The sequence below is a fragment of the Saccopteryx bilineata genome, chromosome X, assembly GCF_036850765.1.
Source record: "Saccopteryx bilineata isolate mSacBil1 chromosome X, mSacBil1_pri_phased_curated, whole genome shotgun sequence".
In the NCBI taxonomy this organism is placed as follows: Eukaryota; Metazoa; Chordata; class Mammalia; order Chiroptera; family Emballonuridae; genus Saccopteryx; species Saccopteryx bilineata.
In genome coordinates, this window is record NC_089502.1 from 67,989,463 (window position 1) to 68,005,394 (window position 15,932).

The 15,932-nt window shown below is 38.0% G+C and overlaps 1 protein-coding gene across 1 annotated transcript; it reads right to left on the reverse strand.

Annotated features, from left to right (window-relative positions):
* Positions 1-2,429: 2,429 nt before the first annotated feature.
* TBX22 (T-box transcription factor 22) lies at positions 2,430-10,678 on the reverse strand. The gene is made up of 8 exons (XM_066250019.1): positions 10,510-10,678; positions 9,667-9,889; positions 8,759-8,860; positions 7,212-7,386; positions 6,232-6,396; positions 5,803-5,867; positions 5,335-5,420; positions 2,430-3,016 (listed from the first exon to the last, which is right to left on the reverse strand). Exons 1-8 carry the CDS (start codon positions 10,676-10,678, stop codon positions 2,430-2,432), a joined length of 1,572 nt encoding a protein of 523 aa, XP_066106116.1.
* Positions 10,679-15,932: the final 5,254 nt, after the last annotated feature.

Here is a 15,932-nt window from a genome sequence, read left to right on the forward strand (position 1 = left end):
TCAGCTGAATTAAGTTTTATTTTATAAAGGAAAAGGAGTGAATGTATATGTAGAATCAAACCAAATGGAAACAAAAGTTTTAATTATTAGACTTGGGAGTCTACTAAGTATTGTGACAACTTTCATTTGTTGTTTCACGCCTTGTCTAACTAGAGTGATATATTTAAAATTTTTTGTATGTTTTTAAAGAAAGCCTACTATTTACTTGATGCAATTGAAATTAATACAATTCCATAGCATTTTGTTTTTTATTCCATAACCATAACCTCATTTCCCAAGCTACTCAAGTTTTGCACCATCCTATTGGGAGTAAGACTTTATTAAATTTAAAATTATTAGGACACTAAATATTAATTGTACATGAATTAGTACTGTTAAAAGCTTTCTTCAGATGAGTAACTTGCTCAGAAAGTAAGGGACTACTTACTGGACTTCTTGAGATCTCTTCCAAGTCTGAATTTGTATTCAGGCCTCTATTAAAAATATAAAATAACAATTTATGAACATTATATAAAAAAACTTAAAATAAGTGTCTAGATAGTAGCATTTTATCTTTTGCTCCTTTATATTAATTACCTTTACCAATATAGTTCTTTATCCTCAATTTTATATGGACAATATATGCCATAATTATTTGAAATTTAAAGCATGGGTTACATGTGCTGGAGCAACTATAAAATTAATGCCTTCTCTTAAATATTATCATTTGAAAAGTTACCTAGAGATTTTCTGGATTTTTCAGTTAATTCTGATGTTAATTACTGAGTATCTGCCACAAAAGCCATCAGAATAAGTTTCATTATCACATGACATTGGCTTTTCTGCTTAAAAAATTAAAATTTATTTTATTAGTGAATGTTAGCTTACATCTTTCTTGTTTTTTAATAGACAGTAATTTATGTACTTGATGCTTTACCCATGATTTGATAAACTTAGGTAATACAGGTGTTCTGGTTCAGATTTTACAACAGATACCTAATTAATTTGGGCCACAAATAATATGTCATCATTACTAGAATACTCAGTCTGACTACAACCATATGCTGGTGTATCCTTACCCCAGAAATGATGGGGCATATAATTTTAATATATATACTGGAATATATATATATATATATATATATCTCACATATAAGGGGAAATAACTATTTTGAGCAAAATAAATAATAATGATATGTCCTTAATATGTTTTGAAAAAGTTAGAAAAAACAGTTTAAAAGTTTGGTTAGTTTGGCAAAAGTGAAGTCATGCCATTGGGATATGAAGGGTCTTGGGTTAATAAATTGTAGATCTAGTAGCATAAAATTAAAATCAGATTAATCTTAAAAATATACAGGCTATATATAGGTGAGTTTCTATTTTAAAAAATTAGGACCAGATGAAAGGAAATTTTCAACTTCATAAAGATTTTAGTTTAAAATAAGGTCTTGTTTATGCTAATTTTGTCTAGTGTAATTTACTGTGATTGGTGTATAGGAGTGGAATTAAATTGTAACAATGTAATGATATTTTCATATTTATGAACTCAAGTATATTATTCCCCTTTATATCTCAATTTCTTACTCTTTTCGGAGAACTACAATAATTTGCTTTTGTATACTGTATAAAATATCAAGGTCATTAAAGGAATAAGTAAACAAGTTTCACCTAGGAATCACTAAAAAATAAAAAGAAATAAAATATTGTATTTCTTTAGAATATTTTGCATTTTATTAAATCTTAGTTTTATTTTAGGATTAAGTGGTCTTTAGATTGCAAAGATTAATATTTGATAGTTTGTGTTCTTACTTGCACCTTAAAATTAATATTAGTAATCCCTTCATCAGCTACTAATATAATACATAATTAGTATATACATATTATAGTACATATATATCATATATATGATATATGATATATGTGTATATATACACATATATACTAGAGTATAAAAGTGTAAGAACAATGAAATTTTATCCTACAATTTATAATAGATAATTACAATGAAGCCAATATTCATAGATAGATCTGAAATTGTTTCACTGTTTTCACAGGAATTAAATCCATCTTCCTTTAGTCATTGTCAATGTGTAAGAGCAGTTGACGTGGTACAGTGGCTTTACTTTAATTAAAGACTTTGTGACTTCATTACCTAGAGTCAATTTTCACTGGCAGTCTATCTCATCAAATAACACTTATTGAGTATCTTATTTTGAGGCCCAAGGCTGCTATTATCAGAGATCATGTTATAAGTCAAAAATGAATATAACTTCTCATGAACATTTAATAAGGCACTTTAAATGCATAACAGAGAAATACCCTCTGATAATGAAGCTTTTTAAGCTTGGTAGCTCTTGACTGTTCTTTGGGTACAAATGAAAAACTATGTGCTTATATGTAATTGTTTTAGTGATGTTACTATTTCATTAAAGGCAATGATTAATGGATGGTTACCAATAACCATGATTGCATTTGCCATCTCTAAAAGAAACTTGAGTGCTTTCATTTGTTTTGAGGTGGGTGGAAGCATTTACCAGTTTAGATGGCACCGAGAAGTTGTACCTATAAAAGCCAAAGGAAGGATGGATAGAGCAATCAATTGTTTCCCAGACAATAGGGTTTGGTGATAAAATGCTTCCAGGTGCCTGTAATCCATATATTTGATTGGAGGAATCAGGTGCTTGTAGACACTGCCTGTTGAAGTCTATAGATGAACCATTTTTGGAATTGGCAACCCCCAAGGAAGATAGCATGGGCACTTCCATTAAAAGTGGGTTTAAAGACTGAGAACCACTGCTGTTTGCTAGCTTTTCAGCAGCAGGCAAGACAAGAGGCTGCTGTCGCCAGAAATTAGTCGGACACATCTTGTAGCAAAGAGGCAGGTTAATATTGTGCAGGTACACCTCCGGACAGGGCATTCCAAGGGAACTTGTAGGTAAGTGAAATGTAGGCGAAGAACAATGTGGAGAAAGCAAAGAGTTCAAAGGAGAGGGAGCCCGTCCATTAGAGGTCACTGGAGATGAGCCACTGCTTGGACCTGTGAATGACAGACAATTCAGTCAATAAGCAATGGATCTGATGTTCCTACTGAATCAGTAATCATATCCATAACTATTCTTGCTTCATTCTTAAATTAGCTTTTCTTACATGTTTTTTAACTTCTTTGGGAAAGAACATGCTTATTCTTCCAACCAAATTTGAATATGATATCTCTAGTACTACGACTATTACTTTTGCCATGCTCCAAAACTGTGCTAGGTACTTGAACAGCATTTTTCCAATAAATTATAAAAGAAAAAAAGCCCAATTAAATATGACCCAGAGCCAATTATATCTTTCAAATAAAAACTAGTGTTTTTTTTTAACCTTTAAAAATTACTGAAGTTTCACTTAATTTTGTTAAATTTATTGGGGTGATATTGGTTCACAAAACCATACAGGTTTCAAGTGCACAACTCAATAAAACATCATCTGCACACTGCGTTGTGTGCCTATTACAAAGTCTCTTTTAGTCCCCATTTCCCTCCCTGCTTTGCTCACCTCCACTTTCCCCCTACCCCTCTTTCCCTCTGGCTATCACCCCACTGTTATCTTTCTCTATGTTTATATACATGTATAATTTAAAAAAAAATAATCCCTTCACTTTCCTTCATCCAGGCCTTCAAACCCCTCCCTCTTGATTAAATTGAACAAGTTGGTTGTTTGAGATTCTATAGAAAGCCTCAGTCTAAAAAATCAATGTACATAAAAATAATGTTTACAAATTAAAACAATACAATAGGCAGATGATGTATTATAGACCTATACACCTGAAACCTATAAGTTTCTTAACCAATGTCACTTTAATAAATTCAATAAAATAAGTAAATAAAATATATTTTAATCTATTAGATGTTTTTCTTATATGAAAAGAGAGACTTCCATTTTGCATTACATCAACAGTTAAAGACAATTTTGCAGTTTGAAAAATATTAAGATGAAAATGAAAGTGTTCATATCAATGTTGTCAGGTAATCTTTTATAATTGTCTAGCATCTACTAAAATTAGTAATACTTATAAGGTCCACAAACATCTAGCCTCTATACCTTATTTTTGTAAGTGTTTGAATTGAAAATATTTGTTATTAATTGAACTTGATCAAGGTTTTTTTTTTTGTTGTTGTTGTTCTATTTTATGTATATGAGTATAGCCTAATCCTTTATCAACAAGCTGGCAAATATCTTTTATAATTAAACATTCAAAATTATTTTAAATATCGGTACTCATTTTCTTTGTAATTTCAGAGCATTCTGGACATCTTAAATAATTATTAAAATGTGTATTTGAAATTATCAATTTAGTATCAATCAAAAGTCAGTTAAAATTATTAATTAATCTGTAACTTTTTTCATTATTAGTGCACTTATGTTGACTTGGATATTTTAAAAACATGCTGCCTCTATGCTGTTAAAGTGAGAATATCAAATAAGTGTTCATATGCAATTCTCCAGACCAAATTTAATAGTCAACCCAGTGAAATATTTTCCAAATAATTAGACTTTGACTTTTCACATTTTAACTGGTTGTTATGCTATTGTGTACAACTCAGGCTAACTGTAATATTGATAATTTTCTCAAGGTAATTGTAACCTTGAGTTGATGTTCAGAGACAAACAACTTTAATGGAGTAAAAAGACAAAAAGGGTAAAATAATTTCTTGTTACTTGCAAACAAACTCTTCTATATATTGTTAAATATCAGAATAAATGAAGATATATATTCTTCCATCAGAAATGCTGAATTTTCTAATTATGATTATTATTTAGTTGTGTAATGCCCTACCTGAGAACAAATACTTTACAAATATTTTAACTGCTTATGGTAATTAAGCTAATTGTGAAGGCTTAGTTTTTAACATTTATTTTTTCTACTTACAAAAAAATTTAGAGCTAAGTGTGGTAACATTTTAAATTAACTTACTTTAATAAAAGTTATTTTAATATGTGCTGAACATTTCTCATAAAACACAAAATATTTATTTCAATATCTAACATGCACCACAGGCAGATCCTAAAGAATACGAATAGTGAGATGTTAAAGAACCCAGTGTGATCTGGAGATCTCAGGATGCACTATAACTCAAGAAGACAGAAGTCAATAAATACAACATTACTTTGTACCTGTTTTTTTCCTTTATACTAGTTCCTCTCCCTTTTTGCCTCTTTCCTCCTCATCAAGATAAATACACACCCACTTTCCGGCAAACACACATTTCTGGCTTATACTTATCCCCTTGTGTAGTATTTGGCATAAAGGCTCTGTCTGTAGTTATTTCATTAACATTTATAAGTAAATATTAATAAAAGTTTTCTTACTGTGTCTGTCTGTACCAAAAGTTTTAAAATCCAGGGTTAGAGAAGGCCTCCATGGATAGTTCTCTAAAAGCCCTTCCAATACACCCCTGAAAAAGAGATTTAATTTTCAGCAAGTCCAGAATGCTATTTCCTAACAATAATGATTTATGGAAACTTGAGTTATTTTGTTATGATTTTGAGGGGTGAATATATGAAATATCATTCTTTTGTAGGTAGACTTGTTTTTAAAAACCACAAATAATCCCCTAAATAAAAAACTCAGGAAGTAAAATCAGCAATATCTTAAAAGTGGATTGGGGAGGGAGTAGGAGGAGGCAAGATTTTGGAGACAAAAAATATATGTCTATTTCCTACGGATGACTTGCTACAAAATTTAGGGCCTTCGAATCTCTGACCCACGCTTTTCTTATCTGTGATACTTGTGGAAAGGGCTATATAAATATTAGATGTGATTGTTATGTTGCTTACCTGTTTCTTCCAGGATCTCTAAAGCCTTTAGCAAAAGGATTTCTGTCTATTTTCAGTTTGGTAATCTATGAATTCAAAATAGAGAGAAAGATAAATTCAGGGCCCTCAGGAATAACATTCACCATTGTTTTTAATGATACAACAACTACAAAACACTTTTCAATGTGTACTATGATACATTAAATAAATGCAAGCATATTTCTTAAATAATTTTTGGAATTGTTTTCTTCTTCTCTCCTGGCACATTGTTTTGCTGCCCTTTTTTTTATCACAAGATTTATACAATTCACAATCAAACTTGCTTTGATAAAAGTGCAATGATTATTATTTTTTAATGAAGGAAAATTCAATCCATATAGTGCAACTTGCCTCTATTCCATAAGTCCCTCTGGGGCCATCACTGCTTGCGTGGGATCTAGTTAGCTTTACCTGCTGGTTTTGGTAAGCTGTTACAGTGGTGAACTCTGTTTCTTTAAAGGAGACTGTTTTAACCCCTTCAGCGGGCAGGCACTGAATCTGAGACAGGTTGACTCTGCTGTCCTGCTCCATCACGTGCACACGAGGTTTGTACTTGTGCATGGATTGAAGAATTATCTGGAAGAGAAATCGTCAAATGCTGCCTAGAATTTGGCTTTCCCTCTCCAATATTGTCCCCTTCTTATTAGCACCCCCAACCTGCCTACACACAAAAGCAGAGCTAAACCAGAAAATCTAGGCTAGCCACACACAAAGAATTTTCCATGCTATTTTGCTCTGGACAGAGGCCCTAAGGATTGAGGGGTTTCTGGTTTAGGGCACCACAACAGTGCCCCGCGGCAGCAGTGAGTCCATTTCCAGATGGCGCTGTTTCTACTTCTAAATGTCTGACGGTCTGCCATAAAGTCCTTGAGCTTATGATAACTGATGAACAAACATCTGACATCCCCTACCTCTTAATTTCTGAAGATTACTTATTTCCTTTTGTGCTGGCACAGGGCCAGACCGAGCAGGCAACTTGAAAAGGCCATCCATGGAAGTGGTTGGGGAAGAGATTTCCACCATGCTATGCCACACAGAAGGTGCCCATATACTGAACGGAATCAGAGCCCACAGTGATTACCTGGTAGGCTGAGGTACCAGAGAGCTCTTTGAAACATTCCCTTCCACTTCCCCAATCCAGGTGTCTTGGTTTCAACAACTGTTATTTGGTCCTCACACTCCCTTAGCTCAGCATACCCAACCCCCAGCACTCTCTGCCTCACCTGCCAAAGGCCTTAGGAACTACTCTGATTATAGGCCCGGAAGTCAGAGAGTTCTTCAAGACCACACCAGCTCATCTGGGGGAAGCTCCTTGGAATATCCGGGGCAACCTGCAGGGTGATGCCTTAGTATCTCCCTCCCTTCCTCAGAGCAAAGGATCACACACTAACCTGGCCTTTGTCGTCCATTTCGTTGTTGGTGAGTTTCACACGATCAAAGCTGATGACCTGCCTCATCCAGGTCTCTCCGGAGCAGGGTGAATCCGGGTGAAGGTAGAACCTGGGAGTGATGCAAGAGTGGTCCGTATTCCCGGCGACCATCCACTGAGAGCTGTGGTACACATACCTGAAAAGACGTACGGAATGTAGCTTTATGCGCAGCCCGCCAAAGCCAGGGGCAGGAGCAGAAGGCAGCCAGGTTCTGGTCCAAATGGCCTCAGCCAAAGTTTGGTAGCTAATCCCCAAAGGAAACTAGTAGAAGATCTAATGTGATTTCCAAAGAACGTTCAGGAGCAAAAAGTAAACTGTAAATAAGCATCTGCTATTAAAATGCAATGTATTGCCAGGACAAGTGTAATGTCGTGGGACTTCAGAGTCTGGTGTGTTTTTCCGCAGAGAAACTGCAACAGGAATTGATCTAACTCATTTTACCGCGCAGAGACAGCCAGAGCGATTCTGGAGCCTGGAGGGAGGAAACAGCGGGCGAGGAGGATATCTGTTCCGCGCACCGCCACCAGTCATCTTCAAAGCCCCTCTGCCAACAAGGCTTCATATCAGAATATACCCTCGAACTCTGTGCCGTGCGGTCTCTTGGCTGATTTTCACAGTTTCGAATTTCAACCGCTCAGTTTCGCGCTGCAATCCCAAGACAGCTCAAACGCGAGAAGCAACTTGTTCAGCTATTTCCAGGCTTCAGTTCCAGCAGGCTCCCGAACTGCGCCTTCTCTTTGCCCCTCAAAACCGGCCATGGGCGTGAGGCCGACTGTCTCCTAGAAAGGCTAGATAGCCATTTCTGCGGAACACTCACAGCTCTCAGTTTATAGCCAGAGTGCCGGCCGCTCCGCACAGCGCCTCCCTCCCCGCCCCTGCTGCATAGCGCCTGAGCCAAAGCGCTTGCAGCCGCACTTCTGGCCTCTTTGTTTTCGGTTAATTCGGTCACTTTTAGCCTGCTCTAAGAAGAGTGCTTGCAATAAGAGGGAAGGTTTCTTGCACTCTCTGGGACCTGACCGCTGCCTCGGGAGAGAGGATAACAAAAGATGGACCTAAGTGGGGTAACTGCTAGACTAACTTTGGATGGCAAATCAGGGCGTCACTCTAGGAACTGCTGCCAAGGTGGTACGTCCCAGAGCCCAGTATGGGCGCAGAAACCCAGGCATTTCTTCCCAGATCCTATCAGACTGTGTCCCCCTAGTCATCTGAGTCCACACCTTACAGTATGTGCCGACAAGGCCAGAACAGTGGGTAGACTGGACGTTTGGGAGACACTGAAGCAGCAAATAGCACCTCTTTCCAGGAATGAGAGGGAAATGGAGGAAAGCCGATCTTTTTCTCATTCTGAACCCCAGTTTGAGCAAGAAAAATTCAACTCCCAAAGCCCACAGAAAAACAACCCCATTTCCCCTACCTGTAGTGGTTTTCAAAATAGCACTCTCAGGTGCCAAAGACCAGAACCCTTATTCCCAGTCTGAGTCTGTGGTATCTTCTTTGAGCCCGGTTACCTATAGCGCTTGGAATCCACGGGCACCACATCCAGGGCCACACAGTACTGCTTCCCTGGGTCCAGCCCTTTCACCTTGACCCGAACGGAGGGGAACATCCGCCTGTGGAAGAGAAAATAGCGACTCAACGCCTTGCTCTTAGAGACATTTCAAGTGTGGCAGGGTTGGAGTCGAAGGAGAAGTGAAGCAATTCATAACACCCTTCCCATTCTAGGACAGTTTAGGGAATGACATTTGCTACCGGAAGGCAGACTGTTGATTGTATACTTGATTGAATTAATTCAGGATTTCTGACTGGAGCAGAATTACCGAAAGACCCCACTCCCCACTACTACCATAACAAGAGCTATAGAAGAGAAAGGAAGAGAGATATAACCATACCCCTCCCTCTAATTTTCAGCCAAACTTTTGTGAGGCAGATGTGAGAAAAACTGAAATTAGGAGTATTAACACACACAAAATAACCCAGCTGCCTCGAAACAGTTGCCCCACAACGAAAGTTCAAAGCGAGAAAAGCTTCACCTCTAACTGGCCTGGAGCTAACACGATGATTTGGGAGGCTGTTGGATGGGTTATTGTCCTGTAATACCAATGAGACTTGAACAGAGTAGCCTGGCTGTAGCTTAAAGTGTGGAGGTGGAATCTGGCACCTGACTTGACAGGTCTAATTTTTTTCATAGATCACACAAGTAGGATACATTTTTGGAGTGACAGTGTACAGGAAAAAAAAGACTGCGCGGTTAACATGGGTGAGGCACATCCTAGTCAACTGAGAGGCAGTGGTTTTCTAATACCTGTTGGGGGTGGAGACATGGGGGGATGGGTGCGAAAGCATAAAGCTGAGGCACCACGTTTTATGAGAGCGGTATACTGAGGGCCTACTGTGTGTCGCCCTTGTACAGCCGAACCTGCCGGCCTTCGTAATAATCATCTCAGTTCCAATGTCGTGAAATCTCTTCCACAGCTCAGATCCCTGAAGCTCCACTTGGATAGCACTTTGCCCTTCCGGACTTTCATCGCTGTTGAAGTCGTTCCCGCCGCCGGGGTCGCCGCCACCGCCACGGCTGCCGCCTCCAGAGTCGCCACAGCCTGAGAAAGTTGCTGAGGGCTCTGTCTTGAGTTGCTTTTCTGCTGGATACAGAGACGCCTAGAGTTTGCGAGAAAGCTTCATGGTTCGCATGCCTCCTTCAAGCTAATGCCTGTCTTAGAGTAGACCTGCCTTGTCTCTTGTCTCTACCCCAGGGAACCTCAGCTACTGATCCCCAAGTTCCCCACAACACCCACTGCAGCCCCCTGATGGAGAGAAATGGGTCCACGACACATCCTGCTAAAGGCACAATTCTTTATATTTGCCCATCCTCACTCTCTGGGAGACTTTCGGTCCCTGAGGCTGAATCTCCTCGGAATCTAGGTGCATACCCTGTTTCCAACCCTGAAAAACAGCCACCTTCTGGTTCTCAGGGATTCAGGGCGGTTGGAGAGTCTAACTTCTCCACAACCATGTGGGGACCTCCCCCTTTGCAGTAAATGAAGCACACAATTACTGACTGAACTCGGAGCCTCTGAAACTTCCCGACAGCCAAAAAGACAAGGTGTCCCTGTGGTCCCGATATTGGTCATCCGGCTAGCCCAGGATGTCCAAGAGTAGGACTAGCCGCCCTTCTGCAGCGTAGTAGGCCAGGCTGGGACTTGCGGACCCAGCAAGCGCGAGTTGCACGCCCAGAGCTTTGGGGTGCAGGAGGGATACTTACCCGGCTGCTTGCTCTTCGCGGCGCCGTTCTTTCTCTCTTTCTCCTTTCCGTCCTCTTTCTCCAACAACACACACGGCACCTCCTCTCTGCTGTCCTGCAATTTTCTTTTGCTGGGTCTCCCCACCAAGGCTTCCACCGAGAAAGCGTGCGCCCGAGAGCTCAGAGCCATTCCTGGAGGGAGCGAGGGGAATGTGCGCTGCAAAATTTCAACCTGAGCTGGGTTAGGGAGGGAGAGGGAATGAGAGCGCAGAGGACTAAAGAAAGCAAGCAAGCAAAAAGAATCCCCAAGTAATAATAATCAAAACAATTTCTAGGTCAGTATTCAAAGAAAAATGTGTGTGTGTGTGTGTGTGTGTGTGTGTGTGCAAATTTATATATACGTCTATATTTTTCTTTGAATAGGGTGAAAGGAAAGGAAGATCAACAAACTGGAGCCAAAGTCCTTTGGAGTCCAGTTCCCCTTCCCTTTGCGGTCTCCTCCTTCCCAATGGACATGTGCGGACCATCAGTCCTCAAATCCCTGATTCCAAGACATGGCAGAGTGCAGAGATTGGCAAGCCAGGGCCTCTCAGGGAGCGGACCTGCCGCCAATGGTGGCTCAGGCAGCTCAGATTGGGAGATATTGTTGCATCCGAATAAGTGAATACCCAGCTGGTTGCAGCTTCCACTGTTTGTTTTGGAAACACAAAAAACCACCTTGAGTGACACTTCAGAATCTGACAGCGAGCAGAGATGGAATGGAGTTGAGGGGTTAACTGGAAAGGGGCTCAGGATAGTGGGGAGGAGAGATACACAAAGTTACTGTTTTATATTAAATTGTGAAACTCAAAAACATGGGAAATAATTGCCCAAGAGAAGCCGGTCCCCTCTCCCCCCCAAAGTGCAACTATTATTTAACCAGATCCAGAGAATTGAATCACAAGTTTTTTGTTCTCTAGTGAGTGCACTAAATAAAGAAACATAGAACAGTGCAAGCTTTCTGAGGCCGTTTATTCAGCAGTTTGGGTCTCAAACTGTGTGGGAGATATGTTAGTCTGTTCTTTCAACCCAGGTGAGAAAGCAAGGGGCAGGCAGGAGGCTCCCAAATGCCTACTATCAATGATTAGGGCAATTTTACCTCCTCAAGTCCTGCCTGTACTGGACCTCTTCTTTCTTCCATGACTTAATCAGCAAACACAGACTAAGGACTTCAGGTCACCAGCAGAGCACCAATGGGAATTTCGCTCTCAAAGATAGGGTACCTCAAAATGTTGGGCTCACATCATTGATCCCAGTGTTTCCTGGAATATTTTCCTGCACTGGGTTTTGCTTTATTTTAAAACAGATAAAGACACCTTCTTTGTGTCAGGAAGAGACTTACCTATCACTTCTAAAAAGCATGTTAAGGTATGCAGATGTAAGATTCTGCCTGCATAAGGGAGATTTGGTAATCCATTTTTCATCAGAAATAAGAAACCAGGCACCCTTAGACTCTCTTGAGGATGGCAATTTAGGTAATGACATTTGCACGTTTTCAGAAAGCTTTCCCTGTATTCCTCTAACACATTTGTTCAAAGAACACTTAAAGTCCATCTAACTCTCTAAAAATAGGATGGAATTTGAATGAACTGATAGTATCTTGGTACTGGAGTTTCATAGTTCAAGACATTTTGTGACCTTCTTAGTTTCAGCTTCTTAGGTAAAAGTGTACACTGACAAATGTGGTGGTGGCGAAGAGTTGAGGTGGTGTGTACATCTGGTCCTTGTGAAGGAGATCTTCAAGCAACCAGGTATGACTTGAAGTAACTGATAATCTCAGGTAACACAGCAAAGGGTTAATTACAACCTGAATACTGTTGAAAGGTTTGGTTCAATAATCTATTATTCATTGCTCATCATGCAGAACTGGGAAAGACACTATCTATACCTTAGAGGTGCAGAGCAAAGGTCACTGTACAAGGCCTGTCTGCAAGACAATTGGGCTGGAAAACAACTAGGTCTAGCTGTGACATTGGACACACCTTCAAGGGCATTTGTTTTATTTCTGCAGCCATTAAAGGGAGGGGGTGATTATTAATGCAAATGTCCCTCCTCTCTTACTCAGAAGATATATTTTATTTATTGTATGTTTTTAACTAAAAGGCACAGCCCAGAGACAGAAAATTCAATAATTCATTTGTTAAATTTAAAGTGCCAATCCCAATGTAGCACCTGCACTAATATCTCCTAATATAAGAATTTTCATGCTTTTGAACCTTTATCATTTAACTGCAAAAAGCAGGAAATTACCTAAGGTAGAAAACAAAGTCTTTGCTTGGTAGCTTTGTTTAAAATCCAGTTTTCATAAAAATAAAGCAAAATATTTTAGTTACAATGTCTTTTGTAGTATTTCTGACTACTACATGGTATAGTTTTTATTTCAAGGAAATAGCATAACATGGGATATAGTATAGGTTCCTTTCTTAGAAGAAACGTCTTCCTCAATATTTATTACCTACATGGAATTTAGTCATCTGAGATTTATTTTGTAGTCTAACTTTTCCCATTCCCATTTCAGTATCTATCTGATGACATTGCTAGGAGAAATGGAGCTCAACTCTTCCTCACGTGTACTGGACTAAGGTGTAGTTAAGTTCTGTAAACTTTTTATCTGAGAGAAAAGAAAATATTTCTAACCTCAGAACCAGCTTTTTATTGTTCAACTGCTGAAACACTGGGCTCTTGGAAACTGGGGCTTGAAGGACATACATTTATGCCAATGCCAGCAACTCATTTTTCACAGTGGTAAGACTCTGTTTCATCAAGAAACACCCATAAACCTTAATAGAACATTCTTCAACCATCTGGAACTGACAAAGGGAGGCCTACATGTACCTATATTAGAAAAAAGAATAATGTTATTGAAAAGTTTGATACTTGGAGAATCCTTACAGTGAAGCACTGAATTTAAATTGTCAAAAAAGTTGCAAATGAGAGCACACAGAGAATTTATAACTTATAGGAAAAATAAATTTGTGTTTAATGCAAATCAAAACTATTTAGTATATCTATGGGGATACAGATGATATAGATGTGCCTTAAGAGATATAAGGTTTATTAGAATTCCTATTTAAAATGAAATATGGAACTCTTTTAAGGAAATGGGAAGCAATTTGTAACTCACTAATAAAAATTTATTATTTCATTAATCATTATAAATAGATGTATAAATTAACACATGTGCAAAATGTGGCCAAGTCTAAAACTATTGCTTCTGGTGAATTGTATGTGCATTAAAGTAGATGTTCAGAATTAAGCCAATGTATCTGAGAATATATTTTTCAGAAATTTATGACAGTTTGAGAGCCAAAATGTATGGCTCTCTAGCTTTCTATACAGACAATATGGTTTATTTGAAGAAAACCTTATGAATAAAAGTAATTAAGTCTGCTGGAGAAAAAAATACCGGCTCTGTTCTGCAGTGCTTACTAACTAGAGGGATGATTTCAAACTCATATGGAAGGATTCCAACTGCTACTCTTAATTTATAAAGGAAGGAATGAAACATGAAATGAAATAAATCAATACATATTTCAAATATATATACCTATGTTAAGTAGAATTGAAATATTTTGAGACTGATTGGATACCTAGCTCCACACTTTGCCCAAAGCACACCCAACTTCATTGTAAAGATTGTTTTCTCTGATTGTCATTCTCCCTTATTTATCTTGATCCTTATTCCTCATGGGTAGGCTATTTTAGCGCAGTTCTGAGCTTGTAGAATGTGAATGAAATAAGTTACTAATGATAATTTTTGCCATTGCTTTTTAAAATCCTACTTATAATGAACCCCCAGGAAAGCATAAATAAGAAATGCAAAGTTTCAGTTTCCCCACAACATCATTTTTAGTACCTGAATGAAACTTTGCCTGAAGTGGCTAAGTTACTTGAAAGAATAAATTATCATTGTCTGCTTAAGTGAGTTTCAGCTGGATTTTCACCACTTGCAATTAAGTTAATCCTGACAAATACACCAACATTCATAAAAATTTAGAAGATCACCTTTTTTTCCTTCTAGTTTTTCTTCTTCCTCTCCTCTTCCTCCTCCTTCTTCAACACTTCTGATTATATAAATAGAGAAATTATGTACTGTAGGCTATCCTACAATCATAAAACCTAAAAGCAAATTTTTAATGTCTCTATAAATTCTTAGGACTATGATAATTAACAAAATGCGGTAATCTTCAAGAAGTACATATAAGACAGACTTTGAATTCTGAGTGATCTGATTCAAATTGTAAATTGCTACTTTCTGAGTGATCTTATACAGTCTGTTTTTTGTTTGTTTCTTTGTTTTTTTTTAGTGAGAGAAAGAGAGAGACAGACAGAGAGAGAAAGACAGGAAGGGAGGAAGATGAGAAGCATCAGTTCTTCGTTGTTGAGGCACTGTAGTTGTTTATTGATTGCTTTCTCATACATGTCTTGATGGGGGTGGGGGAGGCTCCAGCTGAGCTAGTGACTCCTTGCTCAAGCCAGCAACCTTGGGCTTCAGCCAGTGACCATGGGATCATGTCTGTGATCCTACGCTCAAGCCAGTGACCCTGCGCTCAAGCTGATGAGCCTGTGCTCAAGCCAGAAACTTCACGGTTTTGAATCTGGGTCCTCAGCATCTCAGGCCAACTGTCTTTCCACTGCACTACCACCTGGTCAGGCTTAAAATTTATTTTATTTTACTTTTTTTTTTTTTTACATACAGTTTCTTTCTTCCAAGCTGTTATAATTTTACGTTTAATATCTCCATCATAATATGTTTCTGTAAGTCTGTGTATGTATCTGATGATTTAGGAAAATAATATATGCATGCCACTTAGCATAATGTCTAGAATATAGTAAGCACTCAGTTATTTTTATCATTAAAGAGAAAATGAAACTTAATTTCAAGAATGTGTTAATTTTTTAACATTTAAACATGACAGAATTTATTCTTTTTTATTAAAATACAGTTAAAACACAATATTCTATGAGTTTCACATAGTTCTACAACATTTATATACCATATGGAGCAATGTGTTAATCTTTATATTAACTCTACAGCTATAAATCCTTTGTGGTCAGACACTAGAAGGGGAAGGAAAGAAATTTCCCCAACTTTTAGTTAAATCTTAAAGCAGATTCAGTGGTTCAGAAAGGTAGAGTAATCACTTTTTTAAAATTTGAGAACTATTTTAAGAAATAGAAATAGTGAATTAAATCAAAATATTGCATTTGGGTCTTAAAAATCCATGAGAAATACACCTGATAGAATGTGTATTCTTATTTCATTAACTTGATCCTTGGAAAGATATTTTTGCTATTTTACTAATGTAATATATGCTCTTATTCTTATAGTTAGTAGATAAAATTTATTAATTACAGGTGCTTAACATACAGCTTTGTTCTCACTCCAAGAAGTTAAGAGAACT

Coding starts and splice junctions, on each gene's coding strand:
- TBX22 (XM_066250019.1), bottom strand. CDS start 10,678: ATGGCTCTGAGCTCTCGGGCGCACGCTTTCTCGGTGGAAGCCTTGGTG. Junction 6,397..7,211: donor AAATGGACGACAAAGGCCAG/GTTAGTGTGTGA, acceptor TTTCTCTTCCAG/ATAATTCTTCAATCCATGCA. Junction 3,017..5,334: donor TTTTGGTACAGACAGACACA/GTAAGAAAACTT, acceptor TGTCATTCACAG/GTCCAAGCAGTGGCTCATCT.